The 17,093-nt window shown below is 34.3% G+C and overlaps 1 protein-coding gene across 2 annotated transcripts; it reads left to right on the top strand.

Moving 5' to 3' along the window:
- The first annotated feature begins 2,415 nt into the window (after nucleotides 1-2,415).
- On the top strand, nucleotides 2,416-15,347 carry LOC115988333 (mediator of RNA polymerase II transcription subunit 15a-like). Of its 2 annotated transcripts, none has more exons than XM_031111866.1 (6): nucleotides 2,416-2,717; nucleotides 2,865-2,939; nucleotides 7,137-7,294; nucleotides 9,647-9,711; nucleotides 14,283-14,357; nucleotides 14,652-15,347. In XM_031111866.1, the coding sequence occupies exons 1-6, from the start codon at nucleotides 2,509-2,511 to the stop codon at nucleotides 15,150-15,152; spliced, it is 1,083 nt and encodes a 360-aa protein (XP_030967726.1). In that variant the 5' UTR covers nucleotides 2,416-2,508; the 3' UTR covers nucleotides 15,153-15,347. The 2 variants fall into 2 exon arrangements, with proteins under 2 accessions (XP_030967726.1, XP_030967725.1); XM_031111865.1 differs by having other exon boundaries at nucleotides 9,638-9,711.
- The last annotated feature ends 1,746 nt before the right edge of the window (nucleotides 15,348-17,093 follow it).

Raw genomic sequence — 17,093 nt, 5'->3', positions numbered from 1 at the left:
TCGAACCAGCAGCTATAGGGCTATTTCATCACTGTTCAGGCATCACCTCCACATTAATGCACTCAGAGAGTTGGTTGAGAGGCAATTAATGCGGAGGCAGCAGTTGTTAAAGATATTTGTTTATCTTTTCTTTCTTACCCTTGGCCCCATGTCTCACCTTTAGTGGTAATGTAGTTTCGAAGTGTGTTTATGACAATACGGCGTTCAGGTCGTCCTCGAACACATATTGCCGAGAAGGATTTTGTCCTCAGACGAATACTGGATCCATCTCATGTGATATTTACTTATCTTTTCATTTGGTTCCCCTTATAACCTTATATGGGCCTTCTCGAATGGTTTAATGTCCTCGAATGGGCCACAGACCCAGTTAATACGGTTTTAATAATTATTGATTAATTGGCCCCCACAATAACAATAATAAATATATTTTTTTTAATATTCTCCTTTGTGATTTAGTGTCTTGTGTATTTCTCCACAATGTAGTGATGCACCATTTGCTTCCTTTTTTCAATTGGAGTGACTAGTGAGTAGTGGGCTTGACTCTCTTTTATATATATATATATATATATATATATATATATATATACATACACACACTTTTGAACATAGGTTGATAGGCTAAAGTTCATTTAAATTTTCCCTTCCAAAATCGACTCCAATAGTTGTTTTTTAAGAGATTAATCGTTATTTGAAACTAACCTCATCACACGCACTTTTTGCATGTGATGAGACCCTTTTTTTATTTTTTATTTTGTCCTAAGTGTCATTTAAAAGTGAGATAGAGATAATGTTCTAATTTTTAGGATCTTTCTCTACCAACTTGTTGATAAAAGTTTAAAATTTTGAATTGAAAATCAAAAATGATAATTTAGATTGGATTCATAAAAATAAAAAAAAAAAAAAAATTGATAATTTAGATTGAAGAAGATAAAGGAAAAAACCTAAAATTTTGAAATTTAAAAAAATAGTAAATTACTCTTTTAATTGTTTGTGTTTTTTAAATTTAAAATTATTTAACTAGAAGATAGGAGGCTTTTTAGAGGGTTAAATAATTTGTGTGAAAATATTTTAGTACGTAAAATAATAATACCCAAATAAAGGATGGTGTTATTAATAGTATATATGATGATGAAGATTCCAATTACTGTAATTAGCTGTTTATGATTGGATCCCAACCAATCAAAGCTAGAAATATTTAAGGTTAGTTTCAAATAACATCTCTAAAAACAGGCAAAATTTGCTCAACAACATTTTTTCAGAAAAATATTAGATAAATAGCATGATGCAGCTGAAAGTATGTAAGTTGGACTGTTTTTGTATCTCGTGTATTAGAGAGGTAATGTGCAAAACAGCAATGCAAAAGAATTGTATATAGTTAGTTAGGCAACGTTTGAAATAATAAAGGAAAGTAGCATCTCGAGTTTTAGAAACTCGAGATCCATATTAGAAAAAGGCCACATAGATCTCGAGTCTTTAAGACTCGAGTTTTATGCGAAAAAAATTTCACCTATAGTGGCGTTTTTAAGCCTTTCAGTGACGTTTTAAAGCCCTATAGTGGCGTTTTCTTGGAAAATTTTATCTTAAGTACAGATTTATGTAGTCCTATAGTGACGTTTTTAATCCCTATAGTGACATTTTATAGACCTATAGCGGCGTTTTTATTCAATTTATGGAAATCGAGTCTTTAAAACTCAATTTTCAGCTTTACAAATCGAGACTTAAAAACTCGATTTTTATCTTGGAACTCGAGTTTTAAACACTCGAGATGCTAGTTTTCAACATTGTTTTGAAACGTGACAATTAACTAAATTTTTTAATATTTATTGTTATTTAGAAAAAAAATTCGTGTATTAGATAAACAGAGAAAACATGAGAGAATTTTTTTTCTAAATAACAATAAATATTAAAAAATTTAGTTAATTGTCACGTTTCAAAACAATGGTGAAAACTAGCATCTCGAGTGTCTAAAACTCGAGTTCCAAGATAAACTCGACTTTTTAAGTCTCGATTTGTAAGTGGATTAGCTAAAAAAATGAAGCTGAAAATCGAGTTTTTAAAACTCGATTTCCATTAATTGAGTAAAAACGCCACTATAGGTCTATAAAACGTCACTATACGGTTTTAAAACGCCACTATAGGACTCCCTAAACCTGTACTTATAAAAAAGTTTTGCAGAAAAACGCTGCTATATGGCTTTAAAACGTCACTGTAAGGCTTAAAAACGCCACTATAGGTGAAATTTTTTTTGCAAAAACTCGAGTTTTTAAGACTCAAAATCTATGTCGCATTTTTTCCCGTCAAGTTCTAATATAGATCTCGAGTTTCTAAAACTCGAGATGCTAGTTTTCTTTATTGTTTCAAACGGTGTCTAACTAACTATATAGAATTCTTTTGCACTGCTATTTTGCACATTACCTCAAACATGAGACAGTAATCTGGAGAGGAGCCGGACCCTAGAAAGATAAGATTTTCATTTAGAGAGAGAGAGAGAGAGAGAGTTAGAGAGATATGAGAACAAGGAGGGTTAGAGAGAGAGTTGTTGAAGGCAAGAACATGAGAGTTGTGAAGCGAAGGAGAGATTTCACCGCCGAACGATCTCGCCGGAATTCCTCTGATATCGCTGGAAAGCGTGACTTGTTTGATTCCTTGCCGGACGATCTCGTCATTTCCATTCTCTGCAAACTTAGCCCCTCCGTTTTCGCCAACGTTCTCCTCACGTACGTCCTTCTCTTCTTCCTTATGAAAAATAAATTCCGACCATTCCGACTATTTTTTTTTACGTAGTAAAATACCTGATATGGATGGGTTGTTTTTGAATTTTGAATCTGATGTAACTGATTGTTGTATGCAACGAACTTTTACAGGTGCAGGAGTTTAAACGGTTTAGGACTCAATTCCTTAGTGAAGCCCGATTCTCGTCAAGGAATCGTCAACAAGATGTAATTTTCCTCTCTCTCTCTCTCTTGCTTTTGCTTTTTGTTTTTGTTTTACATATTTATGTTTACGGATAGTGTTTGGGTCCGAATCCGATCAAATTGAATTTATTCATTAGCTTAATTGATCAAGTTATTGACTTTTTTGGTGGAAATTAGAGAACTTTACTGCAAAATCTTCACTTTTTGATGCCACAAACATTTAAGAATACAGAGTTTAACTGACAAAAAATTCTAGTCTGTATGCTCAAGAGTAATGCTTTGATCAAAGGTTTTTGTGAGTCCTGTATGTAGTAGGGACTAGGGAGTGCTATGAACATCACATCACCCTGTTGTGTCAGCTTAGTTATCCTCATAAATTGGAAGCACGCGAGAACTCCGGAGCTTTAATTATAACTAGTCCTTTTGATATATCACACATATGTGACAATAACGCAGGAGCTCTAAGCTCTAATTATAGCTAGTTCTTTTTGGATATAATACAGATGTTACTGACGCATCCCCATGTACTCATTTATATATAGTCCAGATTGGCATAGTACATTCTCGATGTCAAACTCAGCATGTGTACATATAACTTCATCAAAATTGTAGGGTTTGTTACCACATATACTCCTTCCTTTAACATGAAACTAGGCCCATCACAACCCATTAATCATGTGAAAGAGTTAATTTCCGTTTCAGATAGCTTATTTTTAAAAGTGTGGCCTGTTTTAATAAGTAAGGTTTTAATTAGCTATACTAAGGTCAAAAAAGGCAATGCCCTTAAAAATTGTTCCTAAAAAAGCAAGGGGAAATAAACTCATTAAAATAAGCGGTAACAAACCTGGTACAGCTTTACAGGTTGTGTTTGGGTTTGATGGTTAAAAATGAACTTATAATAGCTTTCATTTTCTTTTTCTTTTTCTTTTTTTGATTCCCCTTACATCCTATTCATTAGCTTAACTGGTCAAGTTATTCATTTTTTTTGGAGGGAATTAGAACCTAACTGCTTAATCTTCAATTTTGATGCCATGCATCAGCAACGTAAAGTTTAACTCAAAAACTAGTTTTGATCTGAAGGGTCATGTTGTAAGACCCCATTAAGATTGTGAGGGTGCTATGCAGTAAGATTGCAATGAATATAACATTTACATTGAGTGCGTAAGTATGACAGGAGCTCTGATTATAACTAGCTCGTTTGGGATATCACATAGATGTGAGTAACGAATCTGCATTTGGTAGCAATAGTAGCTCCATGTACTACTCATTTGTATTTATATATTGCCCAGATAGACCTAATTTATTCTCAACGTAAGACTCAACACATGTCCATACAACGTGCAAAAAATCCTAGGGGTTACCACAAATACTCCTTCCTTTTGAGCGTGCCAGTATGGTGGGCTAATTATTACTAGTCCTTTTGGTTTATCACACAGATGTGACTAATGAATCTCCATTTTCTGACAATATTATCTTCATATTTCATTCTTGATGTTAGACTCAACATGCGTCCATACCAAAAAAAAAAAAAAAAAAAAAATTCATAGGGTTATGACAAATACTCCTTCCTTTCACATAAAATTAGGTTCAGCATGTGAAAGAGTAAGTTTCCATTTCGGATAGCTTATTTTTAATAGTGCACACGTTTTAATATGAAAGGTTTTTTAATTAGCTATAATTAGAAAAAAAGTAAAGCTCTAAAATAATTGTACCTAAACAAGCTGGGGAAATAAACTAACCAAAATAACAAGAAACACACAATTATTACCCTATTTGGTTAGCCTTAAAAATATAAATAAGTTAGCTTATTTCATAAGTACAGCTTTTGGAAGCCTCACATTTTCTATGAACAACTATACTTTCAGATAATGGAAAAAAAAAAAAAAAAAAAAAAACTATTTTTAAACACAAAGCTCGAGTCTTCATATGCTTAGATTCTCATTGTCTTTTGTTTGACTAACTTTACATTCAACATTTTCAATATTGCATGTAACTGAAATGTTTGGTTTTTAAATATTGCTGTTAGGCCTGTATCTATGCTCTGGCTTGCTGATGGGACTTGTGCTTTCATTCCATATATGAGCTTGATAAAATTGTGTACTTGTAGTAGCTTTTTATACCATAACCAGTATTTTATTTCAGTTCGTTAATTTAAAAAAAAAAAAAAGGAATGGCATAACTGGAAGGATGAAAACAAATATTCAAAATAATGTCGGAAAGGCATGTGGTAAGTGTAGATGATCCTCATATGAAGAAAAATAAAAATCCTTGGAAATTTGACAATGCATCTACAAGTATAAGAATCAGACATGACTTTGAAAGAAAGTATTGTATCATGGGAGTTGACTACAAGGGCTAATAATGCTATATTATGAATCGGAGACAAAAGACTTGAGTACTGCATCACCCAAATATAGAGCTGGGGGTAGAATTTGTTGTGGAACACTTGAAGATTTCCTTTTTACAATCTTCACTTTCAATGCCACACACATTCATAACACAGTTTAACTGAAAAGCTAGTCTGCAGTCTGCACTGATGAGTAATGCTTTGAGACCCCCATCAAGATTGTGAGGGCGCTATGTAGTAGAAGTGCAATGAATATCACATTTGAAGTGCGCAAGTATGTGGGAGCTCTAATTGTAACTTGTCCTTTTGGAATATCGCGTAGATGTAACACATCCCCATGTGGTGACATTAGTAGCTTACTTTAACATAAGACTAGGTCCAGCACAACCAGTAATCATGTGAAAGACTAAATTTCCATTTCAGATTGCTTACTTTTAAAAGTGCTATCTGTTTTAATTAGTTAGGATTTAATTAGCTATACTAAGAAAAAAAAAGTAATGCTGTATAAAATTTTACCTAACAAGCTGGGGGAAATAACTCACCAAAATAAGCTGTAACATACACACACTTGTTACCCTGTTTGGTCAGGTTCAATAATCGAAATAAGCCAACTTATTTCATAGGTACAGATTTTGAAAGCCTTGCATTTTTCTAAGTACACCTGTACTTTTAAATAATAAACATTTTAAACAAAATAAACTAGTGAAAACAATGAAGCCATTCCAAACACCAAGCTTGAGTCTTTGTATGCTTGGTTTCTCATTTTCTTTCATTTGACATTTTGAATATTGTGTATGACTAAATTAACGCTTTGTTTGTTTCATTGTAAAATGTTTCAAATGTAAATTTTTTTACAATAAAGTATTTTCTTTTGAAAATATTTTCAAGTGTTTGGTAATTGGTATGAAAAAATTTTCCAAGCACAAGCCATCAAAACTGGTGCCTCCTAGCCATAGTCGATGGCTCTGGTTTATCAAGCTCATATATGGAATGCATTTTTTGCTTTAACGTTTCTGTTAGGCTTGTATTTGTGCTCTGGCTGGTGGGACTTGTGTCTCTCTACTCAATCTAGGATGCATGGATATGTGTGTGGGTACAATATGGCAACATGAGCAATTTTTGAAAAATTATAACATGAGAAGGCAGATAGGACACTATTACGACACGGTTACGGCACCCCAAATGAAGTGTCCGTCCTTAGCTACTCATTCCATATATGAGCTTGATAAAGCATGTGCTCGTAGTAGCTTTTCATACCATAACCAATATTTTACTGCAGTTAATTATTAGAAAAAACTGAGGAAGGGCATAATTGGAAAAAGAAGAGAACAAATATTCAAATTAATGTCAGATAGGCTTGTAGTAAGTGTCGATGATCCACAAGTATAAGAATTGGATATGACATTGAAAGCAAATGTCGTATCATGGGAGTTGACTACAAGAACTAGTAGTGCTATATTAGGAGTTGGAAACAAAACACCTGAATGCATCACCCAAATAAAGAGCTAGGAATACAATTCGTTGAGGAACACTTGGGGGTCTAATATATGGAAAGCAAGGTATCATGTTAGTTGACTAGGAAAACATTTTCTGTTGACAGATTTTCCATAGTGAACCTTGAACAATCAAGTGCTACTGTTAATTTTTTTCAGAGAAAAAAATATTGGGTTTTTGTTCATATTTTTAAAATTTCATGAAATTTTGTTTACTTATCAAAAAAAATTTCATGAAATTTTATGTGGTTTCTTTTCACATTTTGTTGCTTTAAGTTCTGCACGGTCAGCATAGTTTACCAATTTGGGACTTTTTTCTTTAATACTTAATTTTGCCTGTATGGTCAGTAACATAATAAGAGTATCTCCTTTTGTTTATAGAATGGAAACTTTGAAGAGGCATCTCCATGTTTCTGGCCAAGAGGGATTATATGTCCTCGGGAAATTTGCTATAAGGTTTGAGGAAAAGATTTATACTGCTGCCACAAACCAGTCAGATTATCTTGCAAAAATATTTCTGAAATTGCTTACATTGGAAAGTAAGTCTCAGAGTCCTATAGGCAATGCTTTGCCATCCAAAAAGTAATGTTGCCTTTGTTTTATTGGTTGTTTGGGGGGGGGGGGGGTAATGGGGAAAGGTGGATGCTATATGCAGTTGAATTTGTATGTTTAGCATCTGTTGGACTGCTTTCACCCTCAAAACAGGTTATGAAAATTAAATGAGTGTACTCATCAAAAAAAGAAAAGAAAAAAAAAAGGTGATATGAGTAAGCTAATGAGCTCTAGCCTAAATTCCATTTCCTTTCCTTGTAAGGGTAATGGAGTGAGGTTGTGGGTTCAAATATAAGGAATTCAATATATATTTACCTCCTGCCAGAAGTAATATGTTGAACTTCAAAAAGTGCATGTCAACTATCAGAGAATAAATGATCAAAGTACATACAAGCTAATTACGTAGATTTAAACCTTGCAAAGCACTGTAGTAAATCAATATAATAAATTATGTCCATGCGTAAGAAGGATGCACTCAACTCGGTTCGTTGGGACATGTCAATTCTTTTTTCTTTTTTTTTTAATTTTTAATTTTTATTTTTATAAATAATGAAATTTCTGAATGCCCATCATTGTCCAACCTGATTTTGTCACTTTAGTTCGATATATACATGCAAATGGAGGTAATTGCCCATCCAAAATAGCTAGTGAATGTTATTTTATTTGACAATATGGGTAAAACAAGCTGTGGAAGCCTCTAAGGGGTTTTATGGGGGATGAGTGATGCATGGTGGATCAATGCAAAACTATATGGGGAGTTTTTAAGTAATTTAATATGCAGAGGGTGTGTAAAGTAATTAGCTTTTAATCTTGGGTGCTATTTTCATTTCACATGCTTTTATTATAGTTGTGTTACAGTGTCATGATATTTTACTATTCCTAAATCTGTGGCTGCTAGATTGGAAAGTATTCAGAGGAACTTTCTTTAGGGGTCTTCTGAGGGGAGTTTCAAATATCCTTTGGTGGCTTGGGAAAAGGTGTGTTTACCTGTCAAGATGGGTGGTTTGGGGATTAGAAGTGTGGTGTCATTTAATCAAACTTTATTAGGGAAATGGTTGTGGAGATATGGGCATGAAGATACACATCTTTGGCGGCGAGTTATCTCCACAAAATATGGTGAGGGTCAAGGGGGGTGGTGTTCTAAAGTGTGCAGGAGGATTCATGGGTGTGGCCTATGGAGAAGCATTAATGAAGGGTGGGAGAGCTTCTCTAAGCATCTGTCTTTCGTAGTGGGTGAAGGCACTCGTATCCGCTTTTGGCATTATAGGTGGATTGGTGATAATACTCTAAAAGATCTTTATCCTGATCTCTATGTGTGCTCAGCGGTCAAGGATGCTTGTATCTCTGAGGTTTTGTGGATGCCAGAAGGGGGTACTGTTAGAGTTTGGGATTTAAGGTTCTATAGAGCTTTTGAAGATTGGGAGCTAGCTGCATCTTATTCCCTTCTCCAGCTTATCTAAACTCGTATTCGTCGGGGTGATAGGAGTGATACTCTTTGTTGGCGGTTAAAGGGTGATGGTAATTTTGACACCCGGTCTTATTACCATGCGATTCGGGGTGCCTCGAATTCTTTGTTTCCTTGGAAGGGTGTTTGGAAACCAAAGATTCCTAAGCGAGTGGCTTTCTTTTTGTGGACAGCTGCTCATGGTCGAATCCTCACTTTGGACAATCTAATGCTTAGGGGTCGCTCGTTGGCTACTTGGTGTTGTATGTGTTGTTGTGATGGGGAGTCGGTAGACCATCTTCTTCTTCATTGCCCTGTTACTCATTCTCTTTGGACTTTTATGTTTCAGGCCTTTGGTATTCATTAGGTTATGCCAAGATTAGTGGCAGGTATGTTATCTTGTTGGCATCAGTGACTTGGGAAATATAATTCGGACATTTGGAATTTGGTTCCAGGGTGCTTAATGTGGATTGTGTGGTTGGAACGAAATCGTCGTTCCTTTGAGGGTAATGAGAAGACATTGGACGAGTTAAAGGTTTTATGCCAACGTAGTCTTTTGGAGTGGTCTCGTTGTTGGGGTTTTACTGATTGTTCTTCTCTCTGAGTTTATGTCTTCTCTTAGCTTAGTTTCCTAATTTCTTGTTTAGCTGTGTGTTTGTTCTTTTCTTTTTTCTTGTTGTTCATCATCATGAACAACGTGTACTTTTCTTTTCTTTTTTCTCATTAATAATAATTTTCTGATTACCTGTCAAAAAAATATAGTTTGGAATGAAGATTTTTACTAGTATCGTTCAGTGAGTAATGCTTCTTTAAATTGTTTCCTTAGAAGAAGATATTCATTTGACTCACATGAGCATTTATTTACATATATTTATATACTTTTTAGCATCTCTAGATTATTCCACAGCTCAGACAGGGCATGCAAATGGGGCTGGTTGGCAAGAGGAGGTCTATCAAAAGGTAATATGCCATGTCTTTTTTTTTTTTTTTTTTAATTGGATGAAGTTTCACTTATGACAAATTCTCATAGGTATTGTGGGAAATGTTGAATTTAGGTGGAGTTGAAATTTGGGCTTAATTGATAACAGTTGCTGACCAACAAGAAATAATTATTTTGAACGATGTAGATATGGAATAAAGGGCAAAGCTTCCAACTTAATAGGATGTGAAGAATTATCTTAGCAGTAGAGAATTTGAACTTCTTGTTCTTTTTAAAAGAAATAATAAATTATTTTCTAACAAAACATCATTGAAGCTTAGATACTCATAAATCTGACATTATTATGATGCATTATTGATGATAATAGTGTTGCCATATACAACTGACATTAAACTAGGAACTTAGATGATAATATAGAATACTATATAGTCACAATCAGCTAAATCAGTCTTATGAGGGCCACATAATAAATCAGTGTATGACTATTCTTCCATATTTTTCTCCAATATGGAACTTCAATGATAGATTTCTGTTTTCTTCAAGAGATTCTCTTATTCTATGCTTGTTTGTTCTTCGTATCATGAATTTTATTTTGCACATTTTGTGGTGCTTGGCAAACCATAGAACTAGTTCAATTTAGTTTTGACCTAAATCTAAAATAAAAACTACTTCAACAATGAACTAGTTTTTGTTTTTATTAGTTTGTTTAAATGATTCATAATTACATTTTAATCCTTTTATTGAAACCATTAACACTAATATATTAACACTAATATTGGAAATAAAAATGACCAATTAAGGACCACTTTTTTTTTTTTTTTTTTTTTTGATAAGTAATTAGACTTTTATTCAACAAGAAAAATGCAAACAGCCATTACAGGTGTTCATGATGGTGAACACAAAAAACAGCAAACAAAAACAATTGAAAACAGAAAAAGAGAAGCAACTTAAGTGGCACTACTACAGGTAGAAAAGAACTCCGGAGTAGAAGAACAGTTTGAATAACCCCAGCACTTAGCCCATTCAAAGAGTATTTTGGCTGAGCGCTTGTAACTAATCAAGCGTTCTCTCCAGAACCTCAAAAGAGCGCTGGTTTCTTTCTAACCAAACAACCCACATCAAATAACCAGGAACCATATTCCAAACATCTGAAACATATTTTCCCAACCAATTACTCCAACAAGACACCAAACTCTCCACAGAGCCTGGCATGACCCATTGAATCCCAAAAGCTTGTAACATTTGCACCCACAAATTAAGGACCACTTCTATATTTTACAAAGTGGGAAAAACACAAAATTTATTACTTGTTAGCCCACTTCTATGGTTTTACTCTTCATGATGATACCTAGATGGGGATATCTGCAGTGGGTACTACTACTAGTTGTCTAGTGTGTGCCTAACTTGATACAACAACAACAAAGCCTTAGTCCCAAACTTCTTTTTTTTTTTGGGGGGGGGGGGGGGGTGGCTCTAGATCCTTGACAAATTAGTTAGGGTTGACCACATTTTTTTTTTTCCTCATTCTATTCTATCTGAAGTCATTCTCTCTGCTATTTCTATAATTGACATGTTATTTTTTATTACTATTATTGATGATTGGTCTTCCTCTACCTTCTTTCGTTCCCTCAACTTGGATCAACTCACTCTTTCTTACTAGTACATTAGGGCTTGTTTGGTTAAAAAAAATGGTCACTCATCACGCATTACTGAGTTTTCATCACCCATCACTCATCATTCATCACTCAAAATACCCAACTCCCTACACTCCACCCATTTGGCACCATCACTCAACTTGTCATCACTCAAATTTTTCAACTCTTTGTGGGCCCATACCTGTAACTTGGTGCAGCTTTTACTTTTTTCATTTTTTTTTTTTCCCCTTCAACCCCCAATACCCAGAAACCCGAAGCTGGTCAAGCTAGAACAACCTCCAACAACATATATATCATCCTGGATACTGGCACTAGAGAACATGAACATTCCTTTGAGAATATCAGCATTTATCCTATGCCATTGGCCTTGAGAAACATCTAATGCATGTATCTCACCAGAACAAAAGCCACCTTTAACAACACCAAACTGTAAAAATTAGAAAAAAAAACTCCAGAAACCCGAACCCAATTGAAAAAAAAAAAAAAAAAACCCCCAAAAACATGAAGGTCCCGAACCCAGTGAAAGAAGAAGAAAAAAAAAAATCCCAGAAACCCCAACCCAGTGAAAGAAGAAGAAGAGAAGAGTGTGAAAGGAAAAAGAAAAAAAATACGATGAAAAACCGAACCCAGTGGAAAAAAAAAAAAAAAAAAAAAAAAAAAAAAGGTCAAAAGTTGCGGCTGACCCTGACCGTGGGACCCATATGTAGTTTTAATTACGAAAATGCCATTAAAAACAGAGTTATGGAAACTGAAAACACCTAAAATATGTTTTCAGTTTCCATAACTCATCACTCAAAAATCAGAGAATTGAGTGACGGAAACAATCATTCAAAACCAAGCCAAACAATCATCCATCTATAGGACTCATTTGTTTTGGATGATGGATCATGAAAACTGAGTGATATCACTCAGTTTTCATGCTATCCAAACAAGCTCTTAATCACTCTCTGAACATGACTAAACCATCTCAAGTGACTTTCTTTAATCTTTTAATCAATAGAGGCTACCCCTACCTTTAAGTGGATTTCCTTATTTCAAACCCTATTATTCACTCATCCATCTTAACATTCTCATTTTAGTTTCAATCATTTAATAGATATGTTGCCTCTTTACAGCCCAACATTTGGTACTGTAGAGCATTGCTGGTCATATATATTTTTGTAAGTATAACTTTCACTGGTGACTGAACCTATGAAGGCTTGATAAGGAAGTGTTTTTAATAGTTGTTTATTGTGTATTTGAAACCTAGTCTTAGTAGTTTTAGGCAGGAAAAAAAAATCTAAATCATCTTGTTCAATCTGGTGTTTTGCAAAAAAGATATGCTATAGTGCTTGAGAGATTAAAATTTCCTGTTTACAAAGGGGATGGGTTGCTTTTGAGTTCTTTTCATGCTATCTTCAACTCCTAGATTGATTAATCATATTCTGAATTTCATCTTTTTGTATGCCCTTAAGCTGCTGGCTGAACATTTTGTACATGGGTTGCACAGCCTTTATTTGTTATTTATTAAATATTCATAAAAATGTATGTATATATATATATATATATATATATAGGTAGGGGAGAGAGCGAGAGAGAATCTGTATTTTAATTGTGAGATGATATTTTTTATTCATATTTTTTTTTAGTTGTGTAGCAGATTGAGTTATTTTACTACTTACTTGATTTGACAAATAGTGATTTTGGTGCATTGGAGAGAATATGGTTAGAGTGGGGCTTAGGCAATGATATAAAAGCACTCCTCTAACATTTGGAATTTAGTTGTGTTGTGTTTGATGTGGTGTATTTGGAAGGAACACAATTGGCGGACTTTTGAGGATTTGGATAGATCCGATGACAAGTTGCTTGCTCTTTTTACTGGTTCTCTTCATGATTGTTCTAGGGCTTGGGGACTCACATCTAGTGATTCTCTCTCATTGTTCCTTAGTTCTCTTTTTCTTTGTAATTAGTTTCCTTCTCTGTTTTTTGTTTTTCTCTTGTTTTGCTTTGTGCCTTTTTTGAATATACATATTTCGTACCTATCAAAAAAAAAAAAACTTGCTTTTGGGTGATAAGATTTATATATATAAAAAAAATGTTTCAAATGAGTTATTAAATAGATTATAGGAAAATCTCTACAGCCATTATCCTGAGCCAAAAATAATATAAAAGCAAGGCTTGAGAGTAATTTGTAGAAAATTAGTATTTTATTAATTGTAATATGGTTTATCTAGCAAGTAGTTAGTCTGGTGAAGTTCCTATTAGGAAAGATGGTCAACATGAAGTAAAAGGTGAACCACCCATATCTTGAGTAGAAATAAAAAGGAATTCAAGAAGATGAAATCTTGGTCAAATGTAGTGAGTTTTATCCATCAACTAGGCTGTCTGGTGTACCTATCAAGAAAGATGTGGGGTGCATCAGCATAGAGAAGAAGAACCAGGAATTCTTGTTTGTGCATGAGTGGACATGTGTATTTATTTATTTCATATCAAATTTCATTAAAAGGAAATATTTTAAGAAAAACTTTGTACATGAGGTCAAAGAAAAAGATGATTATTGTAGTGCAGCTGAACGTGGTTTAGGATCAGTAAATATAGGCATATTTGTCTCCTGAAATTAAGAGTGAATAGCACTTGTGGATGATGGATGGATGTTATCAATTTAAGACTCCTTTTGTTCTCTCCCACTTTTTTTCTTTTCTTTTCTTTATTAAATTTCATCCGGAATATATTTGTACGTTACAATGACAGCTTCATATTTGTATTGTTATAAAATCCACTGGTTGAAACGTTAACTGAAGCTTGTGTAAAACCCTATACAAACTCATGCTTTAACGGATATGTATAACTTTCCCCCAAGGGGAAGCATGCATCAGTACACTGATAATAAGGAAATAAATAAGGCTTCTGAAGAAATGAAGAGTTTGATAATCTGTCTTGCTAATTTCTTTTTGCAGATCGAAACCATGAAGGACTTGTACTTGCCTGAAATAAATGAAATGTACCAGAAAATTGCTGCTAAATTGCAGCAGGTATGTTGTGCTTCAAAAATTCCTTGTGCAATTCATCGCCTAAGTTTACTCATTATTCAGCCTATCACATGATAGTTTTGGTATTAATGGCATCCTTCTGGAGAGATGGATATGTGGTTGAAAGTAGTGGCAGCTGTCCTCATGGGGCTGTTAATACACCTGTGCTTAGAAACACCCCACTGTTTACCGTATAGGAACAAATTAAAAATAACTTGATTATGTTTTGTAACTTGATCTTTGTCCTTTACTAGAATTCTTGTTCTTATAATTATTTTTATTTTTTTTGTTCTCCAGCATTATGATTCTCTTCCACAACAATCAACGTCAGATCTGCTTGAGAAGTTGAAAGTATTTAAGATTATGTTGGAGCGTATTATAACATTCTTACAGGTTTCCAAAAATAATATATCACCTGGTTACAAGGAGAAGCTGGGGTCATATGAGAAGCAGATAGTAAATTGTATAAAAGCATATTGCTTTAAGAAGCCTGCACTGCAGCAAGGACAGCTTCCTGCGCCTCATATGCAAACCATGCAACAGCCACCTCAACTTGCTCAAATTCAGTCTCATGAAAATCAAATGAATCCTCAGTTGCAATCAATGAACTTACAAGGTTCTGTTCCGACAATGCCGCAGAATTCTATGTCAAGCCTGCAGCACAATTCTGTGTCTTTATCTGGGGCTTCGACGGCACAGCCAAACATGATGAACTCACTACAACCTGGCTCCAATTTGGACTCAGGACAAGGAAATTCTCTGAGCTCTTTGCAGCCAGTGACTATGGGATGTCATTGAAAGTGCGCAAGTATGTGGGAGCTCTAATTGTAACTTGTCCTTTTGGGATATCACGTAGATGTAAAACATCCCCATGTGGTGACATTAGTAGCTTACTTTAACACAAGACTAGGTCCAGCACAACCAATAATCATGTGAAAGACTAAATTTCCATTTCAGATTGCTTACTTTTAAAAGTGCCATCCGTTTTAATTAGTAAGGATTTATTTAGCTATACTAAGAAAAAAAAAAGTAATGCTGTATAAAATTTTGTCTGACAAGCTGGGGGAAATGACTCACCAAAATAAGCTGTAACATGCACACACTTGTTACCCTGTTTGGTTAGGTTCAAAAATGAAATAAGCCAACTTATTTCATAGGTACAGATTTTGAAAGCCTTTCATTTTTCTGAGTGCTCCTGTACTTTTAAATAATAAACATTTTATACAAAATAAACTAGTGAAAAAAACGAAGCTATTCTAAACACCAAACTTGAGTCTTTATATGCTTGGTTTCTCATTTTCTTTCGTTTGACATTTTGAATATTTTGTATGACTGAATTAACGCTTTGTTTGTTTCACTGTAAAATGTTTCAAATGTAAAATTTTTTACAACGAAGTATTTTCTTTTGAAACATCATACAGAAAAACATTTTCAAGTGTTTGGTAAACATTTTCAAGTGTTTAGTAATTGGTGTGACAAAATTTTCCAAGCACAAGCCATCAAAACCAGTGCCTCCTAGCGATTGTTGGTGGCTCTGGTTTATCAAGCTCATATATGGAATGTGTTTTTTGCTTTAACATTTCTGTTAGGCCTGTATTTGTGATCTGGCTGGTAGGACTTGTGTCTCTCTACTCATCTAGGATGCATGGACATGGGTGTGGGCACAATATGGCGATATGAGCAATTTTGTGAAAAATTATAACGTGAGACAACAGATAGGGTATTGTTATGACATAGTTATGGCACCCCAAATAAAGGGTCCGTGCTTAACTACTCATTCCATATATGAGCTTGATAAAGCATGTGTTCGCAGTAGCATTTCATACCATAACCAATATTTTACTGCAGTTAATTATTAGAAAAAACTGAGGAAGGGCATAACTGGAAAAAGAAGAGAACAAATATTCGAAGTAATGTCAGAAAGGCTTGTGGTAAGTGTTGATGATCCTCATATGAAGAAAAATAAAATTTCTCGGAAATATGAAAAATGCGTCTACAAGTATAAAGAATTGGATATGACATTGAAAGCAAATGTCGTATCATGGGAGTTGACTACAAGAACTAGTAGTGCTATATTAGGAGTTGGAAACAAAACACCTGAATGCATCACCCAAACAAAGTGCTAGGAATACAATTCGTTGAGGAACACTTGGGGGTCTAATATTTGGAAAGCAAGGTATCAAGTTAGTTGAATAGGAAAACATTTTCTGTTGACAGATTTACCATAGTGAACTTTGAACAATCAAGTGCTACTGTTAATTTTTTTCAGAGAAAAAAATATTGGGTTTTTGTTCATAATTTTTAAAATTTCATGAAATTTTATTTACTACTTGGGACTTATTTTCTTTAATAGCTTAATCGCGCCTGTATGGTTACTTACATAATAGGAGTATCTCCTTTTGTGTATAGAATGGAAACTTTGAAGAGGCATCTCCCTGTTCTGGCCAAGAGGGATTACATGAACTCGGGAAAATTGCTATATGGTTTGAGGAAAAGATTTATATTGCTGCCTCAAGCCAGTAAGATTATCTACGAAAATTATCTCTGAAAATGCTTACAATGGAAACTAAGTCTCAGAATCCTAAAGGCAATGCTTCGCCATCCAACTCTGCTGGCAATAGTAATAAGTCCCCAGATGCAGGTAAGAACATCAAAGAATTATGTGCATTGTTTTATTTACATATTAATCCACCCTGCTTCTCTCTCTGGTGTTGTGTTTTTGACACTGAAATCATTGTT

This window comes from Quercus lobata, chromosome 5, assembly GCF_001633185.2.
Source record: "Quercus lobata isolate SW786 chromosome 5, ValleyOak3.0 Primary Assembly, whole genome shotgun sequence".
NCBI lineage: Eukaryota > Viridiplantae > Streptophyta > Magnoliopsida > Fagales > Fagaceae > Quercus > Quercus lobata.
The sequence above is the reverse complement of the archived record's forward strand: the minus strand, read 5'-3'. Positions and strand labels throughout refer to the sequence as shown.